Source organism: Lipotes vexillifer, unplaced genomic scaffold (genome assembly GCF_000442215.2).
Source record: "Lipotes vexillifer unplaced genomic scaffold, Lipotes_vexillifer_v1.1 scaffold260, whole genome shotgun sequence".
NCBI lineage: Eukaryota > Metazoa > Chordata > Mammalia > Artiodactyla > Lipotidae > Lipotes > Lipotes vexillifer.
In genome coordinates, this window is record NW_006778123.1 from 405240 (window position 1) to 430678 (window position 25439).

At 41.0% G+C, this 25439-nt stretch overlaps 1 protein-coding gene across 2 annotated transcripts in view; it reads right to left on the reverse strand.

Annotated features, from left to right (window-relative positions):
• The window catches only part of KDM4C (lysine demethylase 4C), a 360821-nt gene extending 337817 nt beyond the window's left edge, over window positions 1-23004 (reverse strand). Inside the window, exons 1-3 of one of the 2 annotated variants that reach the window (XM_007451455.1) lie at window positions 22852-23004; window positions 16895-17070; window positions 4423-4537 (exon numbers count right to left, since the gene is read on the reverse strand). In XM_007451455.1, coding sequence (XP_007451517.1) covers window positions 4423-4537; window positions 16895-17070; window positions 22852-22995 — 435 coding nt within the window. In that variant the 5' untranslated portion in view covers window positions 22996-23004. The remainder of the gene's footprint in view (window positions 1-4422; window positions 4538-16894; window positions 17071-22851) is intronic. The other variant, XM_007451456.1, reaches the window with a different exon arrangement.
• Window positions 23005-25439: the final 2435 nt, after the last annotated feature.

Sequence of the window (25439 nt, forward strand, 5' to 3'; positions counted from 1 at the left end):
AGCATAAAAAAAAAAAAAAAGGAACAAAGAGCTCAATGATCCCAAGGTATGGTCAGAAAAAAATCTTGGACTGCGTTTTATTTTATTTTTGAGCCCTGAGACATGTAACCTCTCAGCCCAAGATCCAGATGATTCCTCAGCTCAGTCTTCCTTTTAGAAACCTGCAAACTTGCCAGGATACCACAGGGACGAAACCACAGAGAAGGCACAAAATAAACCATTAGCTCAAGGGAAATTTGTAGGTGACCCAGACCTAGTTGTACACATTTCCACAACTGTGAGACTCAGTATACATAATTACTTCCTTAAAACGTGTGGGGAATAAGAGCACCACCTGGCAGCCAGTCTACTAGCCTGGTAACTTTGAGAAAACACTTTAACTTTGCTGGGCCCCAACTGAAAATACCAACCATATTTGCTTGGCCTCACCCATTTCAATGGAAATCCCAGAGAAGCTGTTTTAATAAGACAAGGTACCATCTTCTGTAAGGAAGCTTCAGTACTAATGGCACTCATTTTCCTAAACATAAGTAACCATAACATGTCAAACTTAAAGAATATACTTGGAGTATAAAGGAATCACTTGGCTGTTCAGCAGAAAGTAACACAACACTGTAAATCAACTATATCTCAATTAAAAAAAAAGAATATACTTGGAATTGAAATATCAAAAAAAAAAAAAAAAAGCAAAGACTTAATACAAGGTACACTCTAAAACTGGCTGGGGTTAGAATACACTAAAATTGTCCTCTGGAGACCAATACTGAAAATGCTTCTAAAGCAAAAAAAACTGTTAAAATCTCTCAGCCTTTGAGATGGGGAAACACACTCACACATACAAGCACATGCATACATATACATACACACACTGACATACACACACTGACATAAAATAAAAGGCCACCCTGTTTGGGAAAAGCATCTTGGGAAGTTGTATAGAAATCAACGATTTTCAGAAGGTGGCTGCTCTCATCTGCCGATCCTGGACTTCAGCTGCAACATTTCCAGCCTGCAGCCAGCCCTGCCCGCTTCAGACTATCCCCACAATCTGAATTGGCCCTGGCCAGTCTATCCTGTTACTGTTTGTCCTGAAATCAGTGGGTTTTGTATGCTGATAGACTTGCTCGGTTTGTCTCAAGTCTGAAGTCAAGGGGAGATTCTGTCAGCAATCAAGGACATCTGTTCAGTCCTGAATGGCGGGTTTTTCCTCCAATCCCAGGACTTGTTCCTATACTTGGTGCTCCTAAGTGTATAGTTATACCACCCCTTAGATTGTCTAGTTAGTTAATATATTGTGCAGCGTTAAATACATTGCACCCTTAAAGCTGTTTGTCCATTTTATCTTTATTTCAAAAGTCTGAACATATGGCTAGCATATGCTTGAACTCTTGGTGAAATTTAAATGCTAATAAAATAGGATACCCAGAATACATAAATAAATAAATGGCCAAAAGGAAATCATAAAGAGGTTATGTTTGTTTGGTAAGCTGATGAGTAACATTTTTCTTCATTTTGTCTCTATTTTTCAATTTTTTTACATGAGCATGTACAAACAAACAAAAGTTCTCAACAGGGAGGTTACTTACACTAGTGAAAATACGAAAGGGGGAAGAGAAAGGATGTTTTCCCTTTCTTTAACTTTTTAGTATTTCAAACATACACATATTCTAAACATCATGTATCCATCATCTAGCTTCATTTAACAATATTTTGCCAATCTTTATTCAATGAAAGTCATACCACTTTATTTCCTGAGGTATTTTAAAAACAAATCCCAGGGGAATTCCCTGGTGGTCCAATAGTTAAGACTCGGTGCTTTCACTGCCATGGCCGGGGTTCAATCCCTGACTGCGGAACTAGGACCCTGGCAAGCCACACAACGCGGCCAAAATAATTAATTAATTAATTTAAAAAACAAAACAAAACAAATTCCAGACTGCATGTTATTTCACCTATATATTTTTCAGTGTGTATTGTCAGTTGACAAGGAAAAATATATATCGCCACCATGTCATCATCACATCTAATAGGACAACAGTAATTCCATAGTATCATCTAATACCCGGCCCATTTTCAAAAATAAGAATGGTCCTTTCAATAACAGTGTTCAACAACTGAAGATCCATATAGAAAAACTAAAACTGTGCCACTACCTCATATCCAGAAATGTATTATAACGAACTGTAACTCAATAAGAAAAGCATGACAAAAAAAAAAAAAAACGTACAAGAGGCTTGAACAGGCATTTTGTTTTTGTTTTTGTTTTTTTGTTTTTTTGTTTTTTTTTTGTTTGTTTGTTTTGTTTTTTTTGTTTGCAGTACGTGGGCCTCTCACCGTTGTGGCCTCTCCTGCTGTGGAGCACAGGCTCCGGACGCGCAGGCTCAGCGGCCACGGCTCACGGGCCCAGCCGCTCCGCGGCACGTGGGATCTTCCCGGACCGGGGCACGAACCCGCGCCGCCTGCATCGGCAGGCGGACTCTCAACCACTGCGCCACCAGGGAAGCCCCTTGAACAGGCATTTTGATAAAGAGGAAACCCAAACAGCCAATGAACATAAAAGAAAAAAACCATGATGGTATTTAAAACCACAAGAACCTACTACATACTCCCATTTAACTTTAGAATGTCTAGTGTCAGGGAGGCTGTGGGGCAATGGAAGTAGCAAACACTGGTACAGAAAGGTGTAAACTGGAAAATAGTTTTGTTCTAAAACCACCCATGTGTATACCCTATAACCACTCCTTTGGAGGAAAAGTAGGAGACTATAATAGGTAAAGGGGACAGATGGGGGAAATCTAGGGTGCCCATAATGTTTTCCTTGATGTCAGGGATGGTACATAGGTATTCACCTTACAATAATTCATGAAGCTCTAAGTTTATGTTTTATCCACTTTCCAGCTTGTTTTATATTTCAAAATGTAAACAGTTTAAAAATAGTACAATAATTGACTCAGTCAAGGATTATCAATGGAGGCAAATTCACTGCGTGAAAGGCTATTGGGAACAGGATATTCATCTAGCCTCTAAATATTACCCTATAGCACACTTATTAACTTTAAAGGGAAATCCCTGGAGGGATCCTTCATATGGGGAAAAAAGCAGGTTATAAAGAACATTACTGGGAAAATCAGGGATGTTTGAGTATGGTTTCTATATTAGATGACATTATATAAACATTAAATTGCCTTATAACTGAAAGAAACGTGCTGAAATAATTAAGGGTGAATTGTCATGATGTCTGCAACTTACTTTCAAATGTTACAGCATAAAGACAGAGAGACAGAGACACAGACAGAGTGACAGAGAAACAAAAAGCAAATGTGGCAAATATTAACAACTAGTTAATCCATGTGAGGGCATCCAGGTGTTCACTGCATCACTTCAACTTTTTGGTAGGCAAGAAATTTCTCTAAATAAAACAATGGGAGAGGGAATAAAAGGTTTCAAAAAGAAAAGATTTTTTAAAAAAAATAGGATTTCAAGTAGTATCAGGAGAGGCAAGAAGGATTAGATTATATCAAGCAGATTATGCTCTCATGAAAAATAACTGGAAAAACTGTAATAGGTACTTTTAAAAAAGAAAAAGTTCTCACAATTTGTGTGGGGGGGATAAAAAAGAGAATATAAGCATGTTTTGTTTTGTTTTTGCTTTATACATTCATTCATTCATTCATTTATTTTTGGTTGTGTTGGATCTTTGTTGCTGCACACAGGGTTTCTCTAGTTGCAGCAAGCGGGGGCTACCCTTTGTTGCGGTGCTCGGGTTTCTCATTGTGGTGGCTTCTCTTGTTGTGGAGCACGGGCTCTAGGTGCACAGGCTTCAGTAGTTGCAGCACACTGGCCCAGTAGTTGTGGCTCGCAGGCTCTAAAGCACAGGCTCAATAGTTGTGGCACATGGGCTCAGCTGCTCCGTGGCATGTGGGATCTTCCCACACCAGGTCTCGAACCTGTGTCCCCTGCATTGGCAGGCGGATTCTTAATCACTGTGCCACCAGGGAAGTCCTATAAGCATGTTTAATATAACTTTTTCAAATGATTAGGGGAAAACTACAGGAAGAATACATATTACAACACTGCTTTTGCCTTAAGATGGTACTATTATGAATAATATTCCCTGTTTTCCAGGTATTTTTATAATGTGCTTTGCTTTTAAAATTTTTGAGTGTGATTTGAAGATCAGCCAGATAACCACATACTATATTACTGTTGAACAGGCTCACATATTTGTACAATTAGCTGGTTTCAATGTAAAAAACAGAAGCAGCAGAAATCATACTGATGTGTCTTTATTTCCTCTTGTCCTGTGAAGAATTATGGGTCACACAAAGCACAACAAATGACTACTTCTCGACCACCGAAAATGGCAACAAAAATAGTAACATGAAATGATGCTTTACAAAACCCACTGTAATAGAAATATACCTCATCATATATGCTCCCATTAATGTCTGCACCATAGATAGGTGCCACGAAGGTTAAGTTCTTCCAGTACTTGCGCTCCAAATCTTCATAATCCAAGTATCTCGGAGTACAATACCTGGAAAAGGGAGATGAAACGAAGTACAAAACAGTAAGACAATGTTAAGATTTTCCCTACCCATTTGATTTAAATTACTTTCTAAACAAAATTCTATCAAAATGAAAACACTGCAGCAGCTCATGTTGTCAAATCTGACAAGTAAATATATAAATGTGTTTATCATAGATATCTGAAGACTCTAAGATTCCTAACTATATGAAAACCTCATTTTTTGATGAATAAGAAAAATATTTTTATGAAAATATCAACAATAGAAAACTACTTAATATTATTTTAGCTTTCAAAATATTTTCTAAAATCTTTAACCAATTACACTATACTAGGACATTTTAGAGATTTACATGTAAAAGACAAACATATAACTTAGAATAAAAGACTTACAAAGACAAAACATATAACTTAGAATATATGTAATTTGTTATATATAATTTAATATTTATTATTAATTATATGTAATTCACTTAAAATTTCTTATATTTTTCTATAGAAAAATTGACAAAGGACAATCTCACTAAAAATCCAAGGAAGTAAAACTAAAATAAGATACTTTGCACCTATCAGATTGGCAAATGCTTAATATATAAATGGTGGTAAAGAATGAAACTTCTCTTACACAGCTGAAGTCGGGGTATATACTGGTATCAGAGTATAATTTTTCAATGGCCTTAAAAAATGTCCCTTTGGGCTTCCCTGGTGGCGCAGTGGTTGAGAGTCCGCCTGCCAATGCAGGGGACACGGGTTCGTGCCCCGGTCCGGGCAGATCCCACATGCCGCGGAGCAGCTAGGCCTGTGAGCCACAGCCGCTGAGCCTGCGCATCCGGAGCCTGTGCTCCGCAACGGGAGAGGCCACAACCGTGAGAGGCCCTCGTACCGCAAAAAAAAAAAAAAAAGTCCCTTTGACCCTAAAATTCAACTCTAGAAATTCATCTCAACAACATAGAGATATATACAATGATATATGACCCAGGATGTTGCTACAGCATTAACTGAAACCTCAAGCTTACATCCAGCAACTAGGACTATGTTAAATAAAAGAACACAAAATAAGGCAGATCTTTCTGTATATTGACATTAAAATCTTTCCACAGTGAATAAAGCAGATTACAGAACAGTAAATATACTATGATCCTATTTACATGAAAAAAAGATCTGTAGGGCTTCCCTGGTGGCACAGTGGTTGAGAGTTCGCCTGCCGATGCAGGGGACACGGGTTCGTGCCCCGGTCCGGGAGGATCCCACATGCCACAGAGCGGCTAGGCCCGTGAGCCATGGCCGCTGAGCCTGCGCGTCCAGAGCCTGTGCTCCGCAACGGGAGAGGCCACAACCGTGAGAGGCCCTCGTACCGCAAAAAAAAAAAAAAGATTTGTAACTGTACATTAAATGGCCAGAAAGAAATATACTCTAAACTATTAATACTAATGGTTATCTCTTACATAGGAATTACAGAAAGGTATTTCTCTGTATTATCTGGATTTTGAACAATAATCTTATATTATTACCAAAAAAAAACCCACAATGTTTCTACAGGAAAAAAAAATTAGCAAAGAAATCAACAAACTGAGAAAGCAATGGAACACACATAGTGAAAAAGGTGTTTAGCAGAAGCAGCAATCCCTATAAAGCCTACTGGACATTTTAGATTGAAGAATTATAGAACAAGCAACATCGACATCTACTACACTGGGGATGCCAAACTGGTTATCTAAGCAATAAGTGAGAATGCCAAACAATTTAACAACTGTATTTGAAATACAGAGTAATTTACAGATTTAATCTCACAGGGCAACCAATAAAAAAAAGGATGGGCGTGAAAGAATCCACTCCACTTCATTCTAATGCTTTGATTAGAGGGTTCCAGTAGTAACAGACATTCCAGGCACAAGCTAAACAAGCTAACCAGGGGTCAGAGTCAGGTGACAAAAAAAAGGTAGCAAAGATGCTGTTTATTATGACTTCTAAAGAAACTTCTTAGATTTTAGAAATTGAAAGCCTAAACTGCCTTTCACTATGAGAAGACCTAAAGAATCTATCACCACATACTCACCCAGTCAGGATCAATTTTTAGCAACCCATAACTCTAAGAGAGAAAGCTATAGTTTGGTATTAGCTATTGAGGTTAAAGTCTAAAATCCCTGAATATTTGAAACAAACACTGATACTAAACTTGGAAAAAGGGACCAGTTCACTTACTTGGTACCTGATTCTTTTTTTTTTTTTTGGCGGTACGTAGGCCTCTCACTGTTGTGGCCTCTCCCGTTGCGGAGCACAGGCTCTGGACATGCAGGCTCAGCGGCCATGGCTCACGGGCCCAGCCGCTCCGCAGCATGTGGGATCCTCCCGGACCGGGACACGAACCCGTGTCCCCTGCGTCGGCAGGCGGACTCTCAACCACTGCGCCACCAGGGAAGCCCAGTACCTGATTCTAATGAAACCTGGCTACAGTTTCCATCCCTAATGGACTGCCAAACAATCACTCCTATTCCACAAATCCAGCATCAACTTGCTCAAAACTGATTCAACCACACTTCTTACCGAGAACCTTTCATTCACTATAGCACAGCTGTTAAGAGACAGGGTTCCAGAACCAGACTGCTTGGATCTAAATCCAGGCTTTGCCATTTATAAACTACATAACCCAGGACAGGAGACTGAATCTCTCTGGACCTCAGTTACTCCTGTATAAAACAGGGATAATAACAAGTGAGCTGTTGTGAAGACTCCATCAGATAATTCTGTAAAGCACTTAGCTCCATGCCTAGAAAAAAGTACAGATCAACAATGTAAGCGATGGGAAGCAGCGTATTACTCACCTCCACAAACTTTTATAGTAAAGGTATGTTGGAGGTCTCCAGATTTTCTTTGGACTAAGTTATGTTATTAACCAAATGAGCGTGTTATCCTCTCTACCACCAAGCACATTATGTACTGTGTACCTATGCAAGGGCATGTACTGAAAAATAACAGATGAACAGAAAGACCAGAAAAATGCCTCTTGCCTACCATGAAAATTAGTCCCATCTTAGGACCATTCCATAACTGTTATGAAGTCCATGTGATCCTAGTGTAGCTGTGAGTGGACAAGTAGAGCCTTGGCTTGAGGCTTAAAAACCATTTCACTGGCATTTGAAATAAGTTTTCATATGAAACTCACAGAGGAAATATAAAAATATAAATTTCAAAGGTAAAAACAGGGGCTTCCCTGGTGGTGCAGTGGTTGAGGGTCCACCTGCCGATGCAGGGGACACAGGTTCGTGCCCCGGTCCGGGAGGATCCCACATGCCGCGGAGCGGCTGGGCCCATGAGCCATGGCCGCTGAGCCTGTGTGTCTGGAGCCTGTGTTCCGCAACAGAAGAGGCCACAACAGTGAGAGGCCCACAAAAAAAAAAAAAAAAAAAAAAGGAAACAACGTTACAACAATTATAGTGAAATTAATGCAACTCAAAAGATACATCAACTTTGAAAGAAATAACATTTAACCTGGAAATAATCTTTCAGACAATTTCTCATGATAGTTATATTTTGTAACAAAAAAAAAGAGTCCACTATTTTTTTTTTTGACCGCTCCACATGGCACGTGGGATCTTAGTTCCCCGACCAGGGATGGAACCTGAGCCCCCTGAATTGGAAGCATGGGTTCTTAACCACTGGACCACCAGGGAAGTCCCTAGAGTCCACTATTTTTTAAATTATCTTTGAACTTCAGAATATCAAGAAATGGATATTCTGTTAATAAGTAAATCTTTACAATCTGTTTAATAATTTATACTACAAGTATATTTTAGCTTCATGACACTATTTATTTTTTCAATCAACATATACTGAAACAGCACCTACCATGTCCCAGATACTGTACCAAGCACTGGGTACACAGTGGAACACAAAACAGAGACTGTCACCTGAATGGCTACCTTCAGGAAGAGTCAATCTACAACTAAGCCACCAGAATAAAAAACAGAGATATGAATAAAGTAAGTGCCTAGTAAGATAACTTCCCTCTAAATAGAAAACTGACACCATGCTACGATAATCAAATGGGCTAGAGATGATAATCAAAGTTTCTCTGTGACAAGAGAACACAGGACTTTGAGACTCTGTACTCATCAATATTTTGAATCACCATGTATTATTAACAATGATTGTCTCTGGGAGTTGGAATTACGCATTTCTATAATGTTTGAATTTTTAAATAAGCATGCATTAGTTTTGTAACGTTTCTGACCTTCCTTCAAAATCCATCTCAGTAGCACCTACGAAATGAAATTACACCATTCCAATTAACTACCACAGAAGGTTTACCTTCCTTTGAAACCCCACAGAACTTTCTCATAATAATTATCACGATTTTTAAGGATATTAACCAACATTTTCTAGTAAGTATTATCTGATTATTTCCAAGTACAAACAGTCTCTTGAAATATCAAAGTAATCAAGCAGAGGTTCCACTAAATGAACTAAGCTATTTAATACTTTTTTAAAAATGGATTTTTATGGAGTATAATTGCTTCACAATACCGTGTTAGTTTCTGTTGCACAACAAAGCGAATCAGCCATATGCATACACATGTCCCCATATCCCCTCCCTCTTGAGCCTCTCTCCCATCCTCCCTATCTGACCCTCTAGGTCATCACAAAGCACCGAGCCAGTCTCCCTGCACTATGCTGCTGCTTCCCACCAGCCAACTATTTTACATTCCACAGTGTATATATGTTGATGCAACTCTCACTTCGCCCCAGCTTCGCCCTCCCACCCCATGTCATCAAGGCCATTCTCTATGTCTACCTCTTTATTCCCATCTTGCCCCTCGGTTCTTCAGAACCTTTTTTTTTTTTTTTCAGATTCCATAATATGCGTTAGCATACGGTATTTGTTTTTCTCTTCCTGACTTACTTCACTCTGTATGACAAGCTCTAGGTCCATCCACCTCACTACAAATAACTCAATTTCGTTTCTTTTTTTTTTTTTTTTTTCTTGCGTTATGCGGGCCTCTCACTGTTGTGGCCTCTCCCATTTGCGGAGCACAGGCTCCGGACGCGCAGGCTCAGCGGCCATGGCTCACGGGCCCAGCCGCTCCGCGGCATGTGGGATCTTCCCGAACCGGGGCCCGACCCCGCGTCTCCTGCATCGGCAGGCGGACTCTCAAGCACTGCGCCACCAGGGAAGCCCCAATTCCGTTTCTTTTTATGGTTGAGTAATATTCCATTGTATATATGTGCCACATCTTCTTTATACATTCATCTGTCGATGGACATTTAGGTTGGTTCCATGCCCTGGCTATTGTAAATAGTGCTGCAACGAACATTGTGGTGCATGTCTCTTTTGGAATTATGGTTTTCTCAGGGTATATGCCCAGTAGTGCGATTGCTGGGTCATATGGTAGTTCTATTTTTAGTTTTTTAAGGAACCTCCATACTGTTTTCCATAGTGGTTATATCAACTTACATTCTCACCAGCAGGGCAGGAGGGTTCCCTTTTCACCATACCCTTTCCCGCATTTATTGTTTCTCACTTTTTTGATAACGGCCATTCTGACTGGCATGAGGTGATACCTCATTGTAGCTTTTGGTTTTTTGTTTTTTTTGCGGTACGCAGGCCTCTCACTGTTGTGGCCTCTCCCGTTGTGGAGCACAGGCTCCGGACGCACAGGCTCAGCGGCCATGGCTCACGGGCCCAGCCACTCCATGGCATGTGGGATCTTCCCGGACCGGGGCACGAACCCATGTCCCCTGCATTGGCAGGCGGACTCTCAACCACTGCATCACCAGGGAAGCCCCTTATTGTAGTTTTGATTTGCATTTCTCTAATAATTAGTGATGCTGAGCATTTTTTCATGTGCCTCTCGGCCATCTGTATGTCCTCCTTGGTGAAATGCCTATTTAGGTCTTCCGCCCATTTTTTTAACTGGATTGTTTGTTTTTTTGATATTGAGCTCCATGAGCTGTTTGTATATTTTGAAGATTAATCCTTTGTTGTTTCATTTGCAAATATTTTCTCCCATTCTGAGGGTTGCCTTTTGTCTTGTTTATGGTTTCCTTTGCTGTGTAAAAGCTTTTAAGTTTAATTAAGTGCCATTTGTTTATTTTTGGTTTTATTTCTGTTACTCTAGGAGGTATGTCAAAAAAGATCTTGTTGTGGTTTATGTCAAAGAGTGTTTTTCCTATGTTTTCCTCTAAAAGTTTTATAGTGTCTGGCCTTACATTTATATCTTTAATCCATTTGGAGTTTATTTTTGTGTTTGGCGTAAGGTAGTGCTCTAATTTCATTCTTTTACATGTAGCTGCCCAGTTTTCCCTGCACTACTTACTGAGGGTTTACTGATTTTGTTTATCTTCTCAAAGAACCAGCTTTTAGTTTTATTGATCTTTGCTATTGTTTTCTATTTCATTTATTTCTGCTCTGATATTTATGATTTCTTTCCTTCTACTGACTTTGGGTTTTCTTTGTTCTTCTTTCTCTAGTTATTTTAAGGGTAGGGTTAGATTGTTTGAGATTTTTCTTGTTTCTTGAGGTGAGATTGAATTGCTATAAACTTCCCTCTTAGAACTGCTTGTGCTGCATCCCATAGGTTTTGGGTCATCATGCTTTCATTGTCATTTATTTATATGTATTTTTTTATTTCTTCTTTGATTTCTTCAGTGATCTCTTGGTTATTTAGTAGCACACTGTTTAGCCTCCATGTATTTGTGTTTTTCACAGTTTTTTTCCTGTAATTGACTTCCAATCTCATAGCATTGTGGTCAGAAAAGATGCACAACTTCAATTTTCTTCAATTTTCAGAGGCTTGATATGTGACCCAAGATGTGATCTATCCTGGAGAATGTTCCATGTGCACTGGAGAATGTTCCATGTGCACTGCCACTTTTGGGTGGAATGTTCTATAAATATCAATTAGATCTATCTGGTCTATTGTGTCATTTACAGTTTGTGTTTCCTTGTTTATTTTCTGTTTGGATGATCTATCCATTGGTGTAAGTGGGGTGTTAAAGTCCCCTACTATTATTGTGTTACTGTCGATTTCTCCTTTCATGGTTGTTAGAATCTGCCTTATGTATTGGGGTGCTCCTATGTTGGGTGCATAAATATTTATAATTGTTATATCTTCTTCTTGGATTGATCCTTTGATCATTATGTAGTGTCCCTCCTTATCTCTTGTAACAGTCTTTATTTTAATGTCTATTTTATCTGAAACGAGTATTGCTACTCCAGTTTTCTTTTGATTTACATTTGCATGGAATATCTTTTTCCATCCCTTCACTTTTAGTCTGTATGTGTCCCTAGGTCTGAAGTGTGTCTCTTGTAAACAGCATATATATGGTCTTGTTTTTGTATCCATTCAGCCAGTCTGTGTCTTTTGGTTGGGGCATTTAATCCATTTACATTCAAGGTTATTATCGATATGTATGTTCCTGTTACCATTTTCTTAATTGTTTTGGGTTTGTTTTTGCGGGTCTTTTTATTCTCTTGTGTTTCCTGCTTAGAGTAGTTTCTTTAGAATTTGTTGTAAAGCTGGTTTGGTGGTGCTGAATTCTCTTAGCTTTTGTTTGTCTGAAAAGCTTTTGAGGGACCTCCCTGGTGGCACGGTGGTTAAGAATCTGCCTGCCAATGCAGGGGACACAGGTTAGATGCCTGGTCTAGGAAGATCCCACATGCCACAAAGCAACTAAGCCAGTGTGCCACAACTACAGAGCCTGTGCTTTAGAGCCTGCGAGCCACAACTACGGAGCCCACGTGCCACAATTACTGGAGTCCGTGCTCCGTAACAAGAGAAGCCACTGCAATGAAGAAGGAAGGCAGCCAAAAATAAATAAACAAATTTTTAAAAAAATAAAATAATTATCTTTAAAAAAAAAAAAGCTTTTGATTTCTCCATTGAATCTGAATGAGATCCTTGCTGGGTAGAGTAATCTCGGTTGTCGGGTTTTCTCTATCATCACTTTAAATATATCCTGCCACTCCCTTTTGGCCTGCAGAGTTTCCACTGAAAAATCAGCTGATAACCTTATGAGGATTCCTTTGTATGTTATTTTTTGTTTTTCCCTGTTGCTTTTAATATTTTTTCTTTGAATTTAATTTTTGTTTGACTAATATGTGTCTTGGTGTGTTTTTCCTAGGGTTTATCCTGTATGGGCCTCTCTGTGCTTCCTGGACTTGGGTGACTATTCCTTTTCCCATGTTAGGGAAGTCTTTGACTATAATCTCTTTAAATATTTTCTCAGACCCTTTCTTTTTCTCTTCTTCTTCTGGGACCCCAATAATCCGAATGCTGGTGCATTTAGTGTTGTCCCAGAGGTCTCTGAGATTGTCTTCAATTCTTTTCATTCTTTTTCCTTTATTCTGCTCCTCAGCAGTTATTTCCACCATTTTGTCTTCCAGCTCACTTATTCGTTCTTCTGCTTCCGTTACTCTGCTACTGATTCCTTCTAGTGTATTTTTCATTTCAGTCACTGTGTTGTTCACCTGTTTGTTTGTTCTTTAGTTCTTCCAGATCTTTGTTAAACATTTCTTGTATTTTCTCAATCCATGCTTCCATTCTATTTCTGAGATTCTGGATCATCTTTACTATAATTACTCTGAATTCTTTTTCAGGTAGATTGCCTATTTCCTCTTCATTTATTGGGTCTTGTAGGTTTTTACCTTGCTCCTTCATCTGTGACATAGTTTTTTGCCATCTCATTTTTTTTTTTTTTAATGAGTGGGATTGTGTTCCTGTTTTACTGGTTGTTTGGCCTGAGCCTTCCAATGCTGGAGTTTGTAGGTTATTGGGTAGAGCTGGGTCTTGGTTGCTGAGATGAGGAACTCTGTGAGACCTCACTTCGATGAATATGCCCTGCTGTCTGAGGTTCTCTGTTAGTCCAGTGGTTCGGACTCAGAGCTCCTACCGCAGGAGCTTCCCCCCGACCCCAGGTTTGCAAATTAAGATCCTGCAAGCCGCATGGGCTGGCAAAAAAAAAAAAGAGAGAGAGAAAAATAACAAAGTAAAAAATAAAATTAGACTAGGAAACTAACTGATATGTTAGAAAGAATGTAAAAATAAAAATATAGATGAGTCAATAACGAGAAGGTACATCAGTACCACAACAGTAAAAAAAGAGGAGGAAGGAAAGGAAAAACAAGGGGACAGTAAAAAAGAAAAAGGTGGGGAAGGCCTTGGCTGTGGAGAGCGGGGCCTAAGCAAGGGTGAGATCTGGGCAGTGGGTGGGGCTAATGCTCAGGACCCACAGGCCTGGAAAAGGCCCTGGGGGCTGTGGGCAGTGGGGCTTAGGCTCAAGGAACAGAAGGGGCCCAGGCGTGCCCCCCACCCCTGTTCTCAGAGGGCAGGGGACCTCACCTGGGAGCCCAGCAGGCTTCCTGGGCTCGAGTGGGTGGGACAAATGCCCTCCTCTCCTCTCCTGCACATCTGGTCTGGGATCTGGGAGGGTCCTTCCCACCTGCCTCTCCTGATCTCCCCGGCCTCCCTCCTATGCGCCCCCAGGGCCAATGCAGCCGGTAGGGTGGGGGGTGCACCTTGGAGAGCAGGGGACCAGCCTGGGAGCTCAGCAGGCTCCCCATGGCTGAGTGGGTGGGCAATCGCCCTTCAATCCTCTCCAGCTTCTCCCGGAGGGCCCCTGGAGGGGGTTTTGTAAGCTATTTAATACTTGAAGAATAACTCTGGAAATAGGCACTAGAAAATGGAGAACAGAATATGGTAAACAGTTTGTACTTATAAAAAGTTGGATAGGGGCTTCCCTGGTGGTGCAGTGGTTGAGAGTCCGCCTGCCGATGCAGGGGACACGGGTTCGTGCCCCGGTCCAGGAAGATCCCACATGCCGCGGAGCGGCTGGGCCTGTGAGCCATGGCCGCTGAGCCTGTGCGTCCGGAGCCTGTGCTCCGCAACGGGAGAGGCCACAACAGTGAGAGGCCCGCATAATGCAAAAAAAAAAAAAAAAAAAGTTGGTTAGGGACTTCCGTAGTGGCGCAGTGGTTAAGAATCCACCTGCCAATGCCGGGGACACGGGTTCGAGTCCTGGTCCAGGAAGATCCCACATGCCATGGACAACTAAGCCCATGTGCCACAACTACTGAGCCTACTCTCTAGAACCCACGAGTCACAACTACTGAGCCCACATGCCACAACTACTGAAGCCCGCACACCTAGAGCCCATGCTCCACAAAAAAGAAGCCACCGCAATGAGAAGCCCACACCACAACAAAGAGTAGCCCCCTCTCGCCAAAACTAGAGAAAGCCCATGTGCAGCAACGAAGACCCAACGCAGCCAAAAATTAATGAATTAAGTTAAAAGAAAAAAAAGAAAAGAAAATATCTTTCTAACACTGGGTTAGGAAAAAAAAGTTGCATAAAATTGCTTCTGCAATCTTGTTTTAGCATTGAACTTATTAAAGAGTTCTTAAAGAGTATAAAAGCAAACAAGTCTAGTCCATGATAAAAGTTTCACATTCTCAATCAATGAAATCTGAAACAATGAGGCTTTACTAATGCCTATGAAAAAAAATTCAATTGTTATAAAGCAGAAACTAACACAACACTGTAAAGCAATTATACTCCAATAAAGATGTTAAAAAAAAATTCAAGAGGGACTTGAATTAATTATAAAATGTCTAATTGCTTTGGATTAGCCAGAATGCTCCATAATAGGAACTTCACACAGAAAACGATTCTTCAAGTACCATCAAGTGCTTACTATGTCAAATATAAATTTTTTTTTAAAGATATCAACTAAATTTATCCAAAGGACTTAATCTCATGAATACCCATCCAGAGAATTTAGACACTGATGTTTTTTGGTTGGATGATTGGTTGGTTGGCTTTGGGGGGGTATTTTTTTTCCAGATTAATATTTTGATCTAAGGCCTTAACCACCATATCAGAAACTTAAAAAAAAAAAAACGGGGGGGGGGGGAACTTTAATAATAATCATAACTGTGATAGTTTCTAAAATATATCCACAAATTATCTGATACACCTCCCTTCAAGACTTACAGCTTAATTCTCCTCCCCTTAAGTAGGGGCTGCATTTGGCTTATAACAAATAGAATATGGCAGAAACGACAGTCAAAAACCAGGTCATGAAAAGACACTGTGTCTTCATCTTGGTAACTCCTGGATCACTTGCTTTGGAAGAAGCCAGCTGCCACAACATGAGAAGCAGTTCATGTGGCAAAGGACTCAGGACTCCAGCCAACTGCCACGCAAGGGGAGCAATCTTGGGAGAAAATCTTCTAGTCACAGTCAAGCCTTCAGGTGACAGCAGCCCCAGCCAACTTGAATGCAGCCTCAGGAAAGGCCCTGAGCCACAGCCACCTGGCTGAGTCACTCCCAGATTCCTGACCTTAAGAAACTGAGATGTTAAATGTTTATTGATTTAAGATACTAAGGTTTGGGGTGATTCGTTAGATAGCAGCAGGTGACTAACACAATAATGGTGGCCCTTCAAGTCATTCAAGGATTTTCTTTTTAAATTACTCATCTTCTAATATATATAACTTATCACTTAAGACTTAAACATTGTCGGGACTTCCCTGGTGACGCAGTGGTTAAGAATCCGCCTGCCAATGCAGAGGACACGGGTTTGAGCCCAGGAAGATCCCACATGCCGCAGAGCAACTAAACCCATGTGCCACAACCACTGAGCCTGCACTCTAGAGCCTGCGAGCCACAACTACTGAGCCCGCGAGCCACAACTACTGAGCCCACATGCCACAGCTACTGAGCCTGCGAGCCACAACTACTGAGCCCACGTGCCACAACTACTGAAGCCCACGCGCCTGTGCGGGAGCAGTTACCCCGTGGAAATAGGCAAAAACCAAAAATCAGGGTTCCCCCACCTCCCCGGAAAGTTGTTGGAGCCCATGCTCTGCAACAAGAGAAGCCACTGCAATGAGAAGCCCGCACACCACAACGAAGAGTAGCCCTCCGCTCAATGCCAACTAGGGAAAGCCCACGCGCAGCAACAAAGACCCAACGCAGCCAAAAATAATTAATTAATTTTTTTAAAAAAGAGGAATGCTTTAAAAAAAAAAAAAGACTTAAACATTGTCACACACACAAGAAAATTTGCCTAACAAAGATGAATCAAGTGTAGAATCAAAAACTCATGGCAACTAAAAGATAGGAAAAAAACCATTTACAAATATTATGAATGAGATGATAAAACGAGGAACAATTTCCCTAGCAGTAAACTAAAGTAAGTAGGCAGGCAACCACCTGAAAAACAGAAAACAGTAACAGTTAAATGAGGACTGAAAGAGATTGTGCAGAAGACTCCTGCTTTTCACCACAAGCTCCCACCTACTTGGTTACTTACCCTGTTCACCTATATCTTCGAAAGAAATAAAAATAGTAAACTGAATCTACTCACTTGCCACTGTTGGCCAGCTGCCTGAACTCCTTCACTGTCATGGCTTTTTTCTGGATGTTGTATTGAGTGAACAGTCCTGACTGCCCTGTGACCATCTGCTGAATTGGCGCTGGAATAAGCAAATTGTCAATGTCATCATAGCACTGCCTTGGCTTCCACTCCTTAGGAGGAATAACCTAAAAGTAAAATAATAAAATATTATTTGGAAAACATTCCAGGTAGTTATTTAGCTTTCCTATTCCAACAGAATACAAGTGAAGAATTTCTCAGCATTTATATGACAAATGTGTAAAAGAACTGTGAAGATTCACATTAAAGGAAATGCTTGCATTCTCCCAAATATTCACCTTACTGACATGACTTTTTTAAAACAGCAAAATTTACTGAGTACTTACTATGCAAAATACTGTACTTGTATTAACTTATTTTTTAGTGGCTACTGTTAACCTCTCTATTTTAAAGGTAAAATTGAGAGACACACAAAAGTAAAATAACTTGCTAGAGTTCAAGTGCTACTTATAGTACCATGAGAAAAATAAGTATTGGTTTAGTTGATATCTTTTCTTTAAACACCTCTCACACAATATGGCAAATCAGAGTGGTGTGCAAGTAAATGTTTAACCAACAACTTTCCGGGGAGGTGGGGGAATCCTGATTGTGGTTCTTGTCTATTTCCGTGGTTGTAACTACTCCCACCACGGCCGATTTGAGCTTACCAATGTGATGTCACTGAATGTGGGGTTGGAAAAGATGTGCACTCTCAATTCCCATGTGCCTGTATGAAGTAGCCCAGCACACCACTGCTTTCCCATAGTATTTCAACACTTAATTACTAACAATGAAAAGATCATCAACAGTAAAACCAAAAATACATAATCATATGATCAAAAATTAGAAGGAACAAAGTTATGAATTGAGTCATGGTTTATAGCTGGAATTTATCCACCTTTAGAAGTTATCCTAATTTTTAAAGACAAACTTCTTTCAGAAATTCAACTGCAAAATATAGATAGCACACATACAAAAAATGCATAATCACAAATACGTAGCTTTGTGAGTTATTATAAAGCAAACACCATAGTACCCACTGCTCAGGTGTGAGAAGTAAGATACTTCTGGCACCCCAGAGGTCCTGGTACCCTTTTCCAAATACATTCCCCTCTTACTCAAAAGATGGTCACCATCATGGCACTTACGCTATTAAACTCCTTGCTGGGCTTTATAGTTTCATGTCTGTGTGTAAACCCTAACAACAGTTTTTTAAATGTACAGAAACATAAGCATCCATATATACATACATTCTTTTTTTTTTTTTTTTGCGGTACGCAGGCCTCTCACTGCTGTGGCCTCTCCCACTGCGGAGCACAGGCTCCAGACACGCAGGCTCAGCAGCCATGGCTCACGGGCCCAGCCACTCCACAGCATGTGGGATCTTCCCGGACCGGGACACGAACCCGTGTCCCCTGCATCAGCAGGCGGACTCTCAACCACTACGCCACCAGGGAAGCCTCCTATACATACATTCTTTATCTTTTATATTTTACTCAATTTTTTTGTGAGATTCAAATATGATGACCTAGGTAACTGAAGTTCATTGACTTTCATTCCTACTTAGTACGCCTTTGTATAAATATTTATTTGTAAGGGTGACTACTTGGTGGTCACTTGTTTTTTTTCTAATTATTGGCAACTGCAAACAACACTATTAATATTTCTGTATGCATCTTCTGCTGCATGTGGGCACACGGTTCTCTAAAATACACACACGCACAGACCCTCCTAACAGTGAAACTACTGGGACATAGGATATGTACAGATCAAACTTAATCGTTATTACCAAACTTTTGCCAAAGTGGTTGTACGATTTCATACTCCCGCCAGTAATGTGTGAAAGTTCCTGTCGCTCCGCATCTTCATCATCACTTTGCATTGTTGATCATTTAAATTTTAGTCTTTCTGGAAGGTGTGTAATGGTACTCAAGTGTGGATTTTATTTGCATTTTCTGATAACTAAAGAAATCTCTTCATATATTCACTGACCCTACAGATATCCTCTTTCATAAAGTGCTTATTCAATCCTCTTGCTCATTTTACTATGGCACTGTCAGTCTTTTTCTTATTAATGTATAGAGATTCTGTATATAGTCTGGTTATTCTTAGAAGAATGTGTGTGTGTGTGTGTGTGTGTGTGTGTGTGTGTGTGTTTGCCAATATCTATATGTATGTGTGTGTACATATATCAAATATCTTCTCTTACCCTGTAACTTTCCCTTCAACCTTCTAAACTGTATATTTTGATAAACATAAGCTCTTAACTTTAATATAATCCAATTTCTTCATTTTTTGCCTTGATCTTCTGTTTAAAAAATATATATTTTCCTACTCTAGGGCATGAATACATTCTATTTTGTTTTCTAAGAGTTTTAAGGTTTTGTCTTTCACATTTTATCTACGCTGCATCTGCAACTAGCTTTTGTGAAAGGTTTAAGTCAAGCTTCATCAGATAAGAAAACCTGGAGTCGGGGAAGGAGTGACTTGGCCAATGTTATACACCTGATAAACGACTCTATTAATTCAAAAAACAGGTGGGGGGAGCAGTCAAGTCTAAAATTAATTTAATTTTCATCATCAATATGGCAATATTATACATTTTATTTTCTCCAAGGTATGTTAGCTTAAAATGAGACACATACTCAGTATTTTAAAAGCATATGGACAATCGCACCAAATGGATATGGATAAACATACTGCATTGTCTTGATCACATATTGAAAGGGGAGAGGGCAGTATTTAAGAGTGTTATAAATACTAACTTTTTCTTCATCAGAAATAAATGTGAGTATTCCAAAATATAAAACATAGATTTATTCAGGCTCCTGTTTAGAAATATATCTACAATCAAAATCAATATTATATTTAGAGTTAAATATTTTCCTGTGTTGTGAAAAACAAGGCAGTTTTTCACCCCCAAAAAATTCTGAACCAAATTTTCTTCTCTCAAGTTAAAGAAGGAATACATTTACAAAACTCTAAATATTACCTTTGTGAATATTTTGTGCATGTGTTCATTTACTTCAATTAAAATGTTCAGACAGAACTTTAAAAATCTGTAAGTTCAGGCATATAACAAAAATCTGATTTTTAACTATAATTTTAAATCTTAACACATCAGATTTTCTTACATAGGAATTGTAAGCACAACATACTTAGGACTTTATATATATATATTTATACATGTATATATATAAATATATATATTTATATATATTGCATATTACCATTTCCCCGACCCCAGCCTGGGCCCTATACCAGTAAAAATTGTCCAGCTACAGTCTGTATTTGCACTACTTATCCTGAACTATGTTGCTATTACTACCATCTACCAACTGAGAAAGGAGCTGGAGGAGGAAGGGCAGTGCTTCTCACACTCTTTCTTCTCCCTTGGGCAGATAGATAGCTATCTGCACCCACTAGGCTACTTGTGAAGCTCTGTATTATGCATAACCTCAGGCCCAGAACAGGCTACGTCCAGAACACTGCTGCCGAAGAATTTAGCCATTGCTCGTATAATAATGTTTCATCATAACCTTTCTCCACAAAAACAGTACAAGTTTTACATTTAAGGACACTGTCACTTTTCACTTTCGCACCTGGACCACCAACTTTGTAGACAAAAAGTCAGTGTGTCAAACCTCTCACTCTGGAAAAAAAAAGTTAAATCTAAAGTACCAATCTAAAAAATGTCATCAACCAGACTACCCTGGTGGCGCAGTGGTTAATAATCCGCCTGCCAATGCAGGGGACACGGGTTCGATCCCTAGAGTCCAGGAAGCTCCCACATGCCGCGGAGCAACTAAGCCCGTGCGCCACAGCTACTGAGCCTGCGCTCTACAGCCCGCGAGCCACAACTACTGAGCCCGCGTGCCTAGAGCTCATGCCCTGCAACAAGAGAAGCCACCGCAGTGAGACGCCTGCGCACCACAGTGAAAAGCAGCCCCCGCTCGCGGCAACCAGAGAAAGCCCGCGCACAGCAACGAAGACCCAACGCAGCCAAAAATTAATTAATTAATTGATTGATTTTTTTAAAAAATGTTATCAAGCAAGACAGACTGTAATCTGAGGCCAAAGTCACTACGGTTGGAATTTCTCAACCACTTTCTTCAAATCATAAATTAAGACCAATTCATTAAATGGTGCATCAACAAAAAATTTCATAGGTGGTTCTGTTCCCCAGGGCTAGCCCTCAAAGTAAACTAGCAACATTAATGCAGTTTTGATCTTTACAATTTGATTTGATTTGGTGTAGTTTTATACATTTGCTATTGCTGTAACTTCCAGAAAAAGAAGGAAATCAGGTGAAACTGAGTCCATGTGACTTGATGTAAAAGATGGCAAAAATGACTGGGAATAAAACAGTTTATTGTATTCCTAGTATAAGTAAAAGGAAATTACCACAAGATTGAATAAATGAGTAACTCCAGCTTTGTCAATGAGTCTCACTTAAAAAAAAAGTCTGGACTCAGGTGTGTCTGGTTCAACATTCAGAAAACTAACTGTCGTTCTCATTAACGTCATTCTGTCAGAGAACACCCAAGGCAGCACAGGTGTCCTCTGTGTGCCTGCAGCTCCCCTGTGAGGGTAGTGCCTGCTTCCTCTTCTAAGGTTACTAAACGTGCCCCCGACCACAGAACATTCACTAATCCCAGTGGGACACAGTAAGATATATGTTTTCAGGCAACAAAAGAGGGAGAACAACAGGACAAAGGGCTGCATTCAGAGCCCAGAGAAGAGGACAGACAGTCACCCTAACACCCCTCTGCCCAAATAAAGCTCAAAACCTTGCTAACCGGTTCATTTTAAGTTTATGATCAAAATTCTGTGTGTCAAATGATTCTGAAATATCATTCTCTTCAACTTAAGCATGATTTTTTTCCCCCTCAAAGACAACCCGGAAATGTTAAGTTTCCAAAAATGAGATCTTTAAGAGCGAACCTAATGAAACGATTAAGTAAGGATAGCTCATCTGAGAAATTCACTATAAACCTTTATCTTCCTTTTCTCTCACCCGCCCCTAATCAACTTTCACTCAACTTAATATCCCCAAATTTTAAACCTATTCTAGGAGTGACTTGAACCATACATATCAAATAACAGACTTCAAGGCAGAGATGTCAGAATAGTCCAAGGTTACAAGCAGCTGCGTCCAGATGCAGGAGGAGGACTTGAACACCAACCCCTGCAGTTCTGCAAGTTCTCTCTGAGGCTACTGTCTGCTTTCAATGCTACTGGACCTTCCACGGAGATGAGGTTCCAAGGAGAACCCATGACGAGCCACAGTAGAGAAGGCTCTGCTGGGGCTCAGGAATTTATGTGGTGATGCCAACAAGTCTACAGAAACCCAGATTATAAACTTAACACTTAGAACAATAACAAAACAAAGCAAGTAACAATAAAATCTATTCTTGAGGAAAATTTTAAATTGAACTAGATTTCCATTATAGAAAGACACACCTATCTCAGGTTAAATGCAAATCTAGACAATCTCTCTTTCAAAGCTCTAACTCTGGGCTTATGGGGGCAACCCTGCAATGCAGTCCTCAGCGCCTTAGGGACCACCCTTATGTCCCAGAGCACATCACAACTACCCCTGACAAGACTCCCTGCTTCTGCTCTGCCTCCCCCTCAGATTCATTCTTGATGTAGAAGCCAGTGTGATCCTATCAAAATAATGTCACAAAAATAACAAGTAAACAAAGAAGCAGCCACCATATCCTCCTCTCCTCTACTTTAAGCCTATCAACGCTTCCCATTGCATTAACTGCATTAATGGATTAACAAGAACAAAGATTTTGCAAGTGTCTTCCTTTGGAAGAAACAAGTTTCCACATCAAGAAGACGAAGCATAACTGAAAGGCCAAGTGATCATTTTCTGGCTTAAAAGATCTGAGGATAATCACCTTTGCAAGACCCGCTCGATGGGCTCCTTTAGACTCCATGTATGCGAGGTATTTGTTGAACTCCCGGAATTCCTCCATGCAGGGTCTGAAGGTCATGATCTTACAGCTGGGGTTGAGCGGACTCTCCACCTTGGCCACCTCCATGATGGCTGGGGCAGTCTCTGCAGAGAAGATGATGCGGGCATCAGTGCTGAGTTATTGGGTGGTGAGGTCAGTGGTCGTTTCTCCCAAATAGCAGGTAAGCTCCTGCAGCAAAAACTCTTCTAGTTACTTAACCATTGCCTTCTACCACCCTGTTAGGGAGACGCCCTCATCTCTCCCCAGACTCCCGAAAAGAAAAACTGCCTCTAGCTACTCCTCCTCCCAAGCTTCTATTCCTGGCATTAAATCACTGACCTAATTATGTTGCTCTCCTCCTCAGAGTCCTTCCTAGAAAGAATGAATTTTCTAGGGACGTCCCTGGTGGCGCAGTGGTTAAGAATCCGCCTGCCAGCGCAGGGGACAGGGCTTTGATCCCTGGTCCGGGAAGATCCCACATGCCGCGGAGCAACTCAGCCCGTGAGCCACAACTACTGAGCCCGCATGCCACAACTACTGAAGCCCGCACGCCTCGAGCCCATGCTCCGCAGCAAGAGAAGCTACCGCAATGAGAAGCCCGTTCACCGCAACGAAGAGCAGCCCCCGCTCGCCGCAACTAGAGAAAGCCAGCGCACAGCAGTAACGAAGACCCAGTGCAGCCAAAAATTAATTAATTAATTAATTAATTTTAAAAAGAATAAATTTTCTAACCTTGCAAGTTTACAGAAGGTGTTGTTCCTATGCACCAGCTCTGAAACAGACTCTCATCCATGCACCTATGTAAAGGCCTGGTGCCGGCTGAGAGGTTAATGGACAATATTCCACATCCCCAGCACAGGGCTTACTCAGGTGCACTTCTACTCGTCATGACATGCTTTCCTGTAACAACTTACAAACTATCCTGTCCGTAAAACCACCGGACACCAGGCTAAAGTACTGGAGACACAGAAAGGGGTAAGGTTGCCTTCCAAGCTCACTGTTTAGAGGCCGAACAAACTTCAATACAAAACTATACACAGGAAGGAGTTCCTGACTCCACCTAAGTTACTCAGAAATGACTTCCCCAGAAAGAGGTAGAGTTAAGCCTTATGAGAAGATGCAGAAGTTTGCCAGATGAGAGAAAGAACACTTTACGTGGTGAAAATATTTGGAAGTTTGCAGGGATGGAGAGCGGAGGTTAGTTTGTCTGGAGCTTAGAAAGAAAAGATTATACAGATCAAAGTAGAAAAGTAGGCAGTAGTAGTGTTGCGAAAACACAAACTTAATCCTGCTGTCTATGAACAGCATGATTCCTTCCACAAACATCTACTGAACACCTACCGTGTGCCAGGCATAGGGAATGCCAAGGTGATAAGGAGCATGGGCAGGCATGCATGCCTCAGGAAGGAGTCCGGCCCCACCCCACTTCCAGATGCAGCAACACTGCCTGGCATCCAACAACTCAGCAAATTCTCTCAGAACAAAGCTTTCCTTTTCTCATCTTTTTATAATAAATTTAATCTGCTTGACAAAAAGAGAAGTTGGGGGCCTCCCTGGTGGCGCAGTGGTTGAGAGTCCGCCTGCCGATGCAGGGGATACGAGTTCGTGCCCCGGTCCGGGAGGATCCCACATGCCGCGGAGCGGCTGGGCCCGTGAGCCATGGCCGCTGAGCTTGCGCGTCCGGCAACGGGAAAGGCCACGACAGTGAGAGGCCCACATATCGGGGAAAAAAAAAAGCATTTCATAAACTCCCAGTGATGTTGGAGGTGGTGACGGGCACTTGTGCTCATCCCCATCTTTCCTCCCCAACTTCCTGCTCTGGACAAGCCACACCCCTGGGCTCTCGCTTCACTTTTGCCCCTCTGTCACCATCACTGCGTCTGTCCTGCCTCCCTCTGGACAATCCTGCTGCCTGTGCAGGCGTAATTTATGGCCAGAAAAAAAAAAAAAAAAGAGAAGTTGGGAAGGGATGGGGTAGACAAAGGGGAAAACATGCAAGGGGATAATAAGAAGTTAAAACAGATCAGGACTACAGATGATGTGATCATCATTTACTGAAGGTTTAAATGAGTGTCCATCTCACAAAGTGCATGTGGGGAGGGAATTCACTGGTGGTTGAGTGGTTAAGATTAGGTGCTTTCACTCTGGGGCCCCAAGTTTGATCCCTGGTTGGGGAACTAAGATCTCACAAGCCATGCAGTGTGGCCAAAAACAAAAAACAAAAAAACCAAGTGCATGCAAGGAAAATGAGGTACATCAAAATTAAACCCTGCCACCCTTCAGGAATTTATAAATTTGAAAATACTCTGTGTGGAGATATATTAATACACAACAGAAAATATTCTGTATTCTCCCTGCCTCAGAAAGGGGGCATGCAAATTAAAAACGTTGTACCTAGGGCTTACCTGGTGGCGCAGTGGTTGAGAGTCTGCCTGCCAATGCAGGGGACACGGGTTCGAGCCCTGGTCTGGGAAGATCCCACATGCTGCAGAGCAACTAAGCCCATGTGTCACAACTACTCAGCCTGCGCG